Raw genomic sequence first — 5,907 nt, 5'->3', positions numbered from 1 at the left:
AATTCAGTGTTTATCCCAAGTTGTAGTCCAGACATTGAGCATAGGGAGATAATTAAGTGCATGTCATATCTTGTAGCTGTGACCCTGATCAAAGGAAAGGTGGAGGAGGTTACCCTGCCTGACGGTATTGAAAAAGTTGACATCATCATCAGCGAGTGGATGGGCTACTGTCTTTTCTACGAGTCCATGTTGAACACTGTGATATTTGCCCGTGACAAGTGGCTGGTAGGTATGGCCAGTACAGTGGTCATCTTTGTTTATAAATTGGATAGCAGATAGAACAGTTATAATTCAATTCAATTCTGTAAGTTGTAATGTTCTGTTACTTACTGCTGACATCTGGTACTGAAAAACTGATAAAAGGGTTACTTTTTCCTTAAATGTACGGAATTGTGTTGGACAGAGAAATGGCATCTGAAATAAATATTTAGATTTTGTTCATGATAAGCAGTAGACCAATGTCTTGAGAAAATATGAACAATTCATATATTTGTAGACCTATTTGTCAATATAATATGAATTTAATATGGGTTATACGGTAAAAACCTCCATCACATGGAACAAAATTAAACGTATATCATCAATTCTCTTCAAATTACACAAAAGTCTGAGTTGACATCGACAGAAATCAATCAAGTCTCTGATACTCTACAACAACAGCCTATTACGATATTGTAAATCTGGAGATGGACAATGTTACATACATCTTTCATATGTTACTTATGTACTTGTAATCTATTATCAAGTTCAATTTGCACTCAATTAAGAAGCAAGAGGCCTGTAGGCTGCAAAGCAGTACATGTTTTTTCGAGTTTTGAAGTTGATCAATAATCAGGTATCGGAATATCAATGTGGAAGATAGATAGATAGTAGTCGCACATCATAAGTTATACCTTTTACTTAATAATTAATAACTGTCATGTGAAAATTTATCAGTTAGCTTGGTTCAATCTATCACTAGATAGAGAATTATTCTTTTATCGTTAAAACGTTGTTCAAACTCTGAAGATTTACCTTAATTACATTAAATAACATTTACCTAATGTTCCTTTTGACCATACTTCATGATGGAGTTCTGAGTCCTATGCTGAAAGAATATCACAGATTAAGACTTCAGCTATGAAATAATTTTGAATTTCTGGATTGAAACTGTAGCCCTCTTAATATATATATATGCTGTGTTTCCTCAGAAACCTGGTGGCCTGATCTTCCCCGACAGAGCTGTGCTGTACGTTTGTGCCATAGAGGACAGACAGTACAAGGATGAGAAGATCAACTGTAAGTCACCTTTACTCTTATTTCAGCATTTTCCCCAAGAACAGTGTACGAGTTGATATATAATATTATCTTGGAACTTCACATTTGTAACAAATTTAATTTTCATGTCAATTACGTTAAAACACTTTAAAATAATAACATATTGTACTGATCATGATTTTTTGGTGAACAAATGTCAATATTTCTCTAAGCGGCATTTTGAACTTTGTGTCTTCAGATAGAGTTAAGATATTTAAACTTGATTGAAGTAGTTCCTTAATGCTAAGGACAAAAACTTTGATGTTTAAAGATGATCCCCATGGAACTTCCTTTCTGATCCCTTGTTATTTGAGTTTTTGGTAACACTTCATCAATTGTTAGTGAATTTTAACTTTGTTCTTTACAGGGTGGGACTCAGTGTATGGCTTTGATATGAGTGTGATCCGTAAAGTGGCTATTTCGGAGCCCCTGGTGGACGTTGTCGACCCCAAACAGGTGATCACCAACTCCTGTCTGGTGAAGGAGGTGGACATCTACACTGTCACGGAAGACGACCTCACCTTCAAGGCTCCATTCCACCTCCAATGTCGCCGCAACGACTATGTACATGCACTGGTCACTTTCTTCAACATGGAGTTCACAAAGTGTCACAAGAGAACAGGTTTCTCCACAGGTGAGACTTGCTTGTAAACTGACCAGTGGTCAAGCTATCCCAGGTTAAGCTATTTGGTTGCTGGGTGGCACAGTGTATTGCACACTTTTGCTGTTCACTAAGACAGCTGGGTTAGATTCCACAATTGGAAAAGGTATTGGGTCACCTGCCAGACCATGTGGGTTTTCTCCAGTTTCCTCCCCCATTAAGACTCCAATGCTAGCTGCCTCCCAGGTCAACAAGAGTGATAACTGTAATACAAGTTGACAGTTCATTTCGTCATTGTTTGTAACATATAAATATATGAAGTTTGTTTATGTTTATTTATCCCAGAAGTTACCATCAAGGCAGCTTTGTTAACTCTGAGAAATGCTAAATTTGCATCAGTAATTGACTTTTAAGAAGAAATTCTAAATATAAATGTCACCCTGGTAAAATACTAGCTGCTCCCTACCGACTCAGCGAGAGAGAATTTCTCTTCAGCTCATTCGGTAGAGCTTAAGACTAGTAAGCCAGAGGTCATAGGTTCGACTCCTAGTGGAGGCTTTGAATAAATAATGACCTCTGTTACATTTGCTCCCACGTAGGGACCCGGGAGATTTGACAAAATAGAGCTTAAGACTAGTAAGCCAGAGGTCTTGGGTTCGACTACTAGCGGGGGCATTATCATCTGCCAATCTCTTCTGATCTTGAATATTAACAATATGTTCACTGTACTTGCCCTATGAAACACTTTCTGTTGTCACTTAACAATGGATACCTGTGATGGGTTGAGTACGTGAACATATTTCATACAACATGGTAACAGTAATCTACTGTTTATTAGTAAAACAGCAAAATAAAATGTCTTATCTGAAGAAACTTTTCCTGTATTGTCAATGAAGATCTGGTTGACCATCTTCTTAATATCAACATCAGGAGGCAGTGTTCACAATAATGCAATCCCCATATGAAAAAAAGTGAAATATGTATGTCTTAAAATGTGTCATAACAGTGCATGTTTACTTGAGATCGAAACTTTTAAAAAGGCTAGAGCTACCTAACAGTAGGGTAGTGTCTGTTTGTACTATTGACCACTCCAAGTACTAATCTGTTGAGATATTTTCCTTTCCCAGCTCCCGAGGCCCCCTACACTCACTGGAAGCAGACTGTGTTTTACTTCGACCAGCTGGATCTGACAGTTAAGAAAGGAGAAGAACTCTTCGGCACCATTGCATTGGAACCCAACAAAAAGAACACAGTAAGTTTACAGATTTAGGATGTCTGTGTTTCACCTGACTCAATTTTTCTTTGCTGTGTCTGATATTTGAAATTGAGAGAGAGGTTATGTATTCAAACAAGACAATAGTTAATTGAAACAGTTTTAGTGAAATGAAAAAAATGAATTATTACTGATTGGGTGTATTTAATTTTAATGATCTATGCAAGCCCTCCTAGATGAGGACCAATATTTTAAAGGGTTGAAAGCAGGGCCGCTCACCTCTTGTAACTCCAAACAAAACATACAAGTATATACATCATTGTATACATAAGTATGAATGCATTAAAATGTTGTGTAAATAAATTATTGAAATGGCGAAACCTCCAAATATTTTCTGTGTGGAAATTCTTACATAGACAATGTTGCTAAAAGGTACATTTTTGATATCAAGGTTTCATTATGTTCCTTGTTGTGTTTTCACAATCATTTAGTCAACAAAAAAAGTATTTACATATTTACAGTAACCTCCATCTATTCTATCTGTTTATAAAATGGATGCTGATCTTTACGAAGTCAAGTTGTTTCTGAACTCTTGTGCTGGTTTTAAAAATCTTGTGTTTTGTCGTGTCAAAGTTGTTTCATTCAGTTCAACATGTGTAAACTTTCATTTGCTCTCCTTTTCCACAGAGGGATCTGGACATAAAGATTGATGTGGATTTTAAGGGTGAATTATCCGAGATGAATGAGTCTATGTCGTACAGGATGAGGTAGGAAGGTTCACGCTAGGAAGGACATGGCAACAGCTATTCCACCATTTTCACGGTCCACGGTTTTGTGGACTGTGTGGAGGACTACAGACAGCATCCTCCCACTATCATAATCATGCGGAGGAGAGTGGCAGTGGTCTTGTAGAAGTCCCTGATTTATGCTACGTTTTGAACAAAACTGACTCTTATACTTGATTTCACTGAATATAATATTGGCTGATGATTTCTGTTCGGATGAAGCTGAATAGATCTGCGCATTGTTACATTGAACCATATGTTCAGTGGAAACTGAAAAAAATGTCATTATCCTAAATTTGAGATGTAATACTTCTACAGAAATGGCAACTAGATAGACATGAGGGTAGAACAACTTGATATAGGAGAGGTTGACGTTTTTAAAGGAAAAATACAGGGTTTGCCATTGTGTTTTCTTTTATTGCACTGCAATGAAAGGATCTTGTATGTTGCTAAAGGCTGGTGTAGTCTGGTTGGTCGTCTGCTTGTCGTCTGTGACATTGTTTTGTAGTCTGGAACTCATTGTATTGTGTACCTACCAGGTACTGCCCTCTAGTGGGTAGTCCTGTCCAGTAAAGGAAGGGACACAACCATTGTCCATCTGCTGGGTGTCTTTAATATGGAAAACCTTAAAACACGAACAAAGATATATATTTTTTTTCAACTTTTGTGACTTTCATGGAGATCCCTTTCTGCTGAGGAAGATGAAAAAATTAATGTGTATTGGAGACATGATGAAGACATTTTCAGGGAAAAGTTGATGTAATGGAACATTTCAAATCTAGTTCAAATTTTAGTGGACGTGCCAAATTATCCTTGGTCCTTCACTGCCGAGTTGGTGCATGGTGTTCATCAGGACTTGTTAGGAAGTCTATTAGCATTGGCACTTTACTGTACATTTTGTACATTTGTTTTGAGTCGAACGTGAATAATTTCCTCTCAAGTCAACACTATATTTGCGATGTTAAAAAGTCCTACGCCTAGACATCTCTTGTAATATCTTTCCTTCAAATTGCAAAATTTGATTTAATAGCATGGGTAGATGTCTAGACGTGTGATCTGCAGTTGTGTTTTATCCTTGTGTTCGGCGAAGCTTGTATGAGTGTGTGTTTGGTATTAAGAATGTCCTGAAAATGTTGTGCATGCACGAGTGTTTTAGAATGTTGTGATATAGTATGATAGTGTGACACGGATGAGCCGGACTCGTGGACTTCTGCACAGCTGCATTGAAATTATCGTTTTTCAAAAAATGTTTTGAAGTTCCCTTTGTATGACATGTATTTGGAAGGGTATTACGCAACCGTCTGAAGCATCCCTGCTGAAATGAACATCAGGGGTAATGCTACTTTCATGAGAGCATGTTGAAGCAGGTTTTACTCATATATGCAAAGCGGAATTTCATTGGTCAGAAACCACCAATCTGTGGTGCTGTAACATCTGCCATTTTGTAACCCTTTACAATACTGTAAATGAGAAAGAGTTTAGCTGTTAACTGTAAATGAAATAGAAAAAAATATTACAGATGTTTTAAACTAGTGATTTTTGTTTTTTGTTGCATTTAATTATAAGTTTGTCTTAACTATGTTAATAATCATCAAACATGATACTGATCTAATTAAATGCCAGGGTCAGTAAACACTTCACCTGATGACAGGATTTGTGTCTTTTTTGTTTGTTTGTGTTTCTTTACTATAATCGATGAAATGCTTCTTACCCGTAATCATGACCCAGTTTATAAAACAGTGTGACATCATGCATTATAAACTTATCACAATCGCTAAGGGATTATGTGACTTTGTGGGAGTATTCAGATGAAAATTCTGTGTCTACCAAATGTCTAAACAATGACAACTAATTAACATTAACAAAAGATGACATCATACAATGAAGATAATAGTATAATTGTATTTAATCATTAACTAAATATGTATAATACTACAACATCCTTTCCGGAATCCATGTTCGTCTAATCTATTACTTCCAATCCAGTTTTTCCGGTGTTATGTTGTGGTCTG

The 5,907-nt window shown here is 36.6% G+C and overlaps 1 protein-coding gene across 1 annotated transcript; it reads left to right on the top strand.

The window, feature by feature from the left end:
- Positions 1-27: 27 nt before the first annotated feature.
- LOC110444841 (protein arginine N-methyltransferase 1-like) lies at positions 28-5,556 on the top strand (the record flags this gene model as incomplete). Its single annotated transcript, XM_021489197.1, has 5 exons — positions 28-225; positions 1,191-1,278; positions 1,664-1,930; positions 3,025-3,149; positions 3,798-5,556. Coding segments are annotated over 5 exons (762 nt in total), but the record flags the coding sequence as incomplete, so codon positions are not given.
- Positions 5,557-5,907: the final 351 nt, after the last annotated feature.

Source organism: Mizuhopecten yessoensis, unplaced genomic scaffold (genome assembly GCF_002113885.1).
Source record: "Mizuhopecten yessoensis strain PY_sf001 unplaced genomic scaffold, ASM211388v2 hete_36180490, whole genome shotgun sequence".
Classification (NCBI taxonomy): domain Eukaryota; kingdom Metazoa; phylum Mollusca; class Bivalvia; order Pectinida; family Pectinidae; genus Mizuhopecten; species Mizuhopecten yessoensis.
Note: the sequence above shows the minus strand (reverse complement) of the source record. Positions and strands in the feature narration are given on the sequence as shown.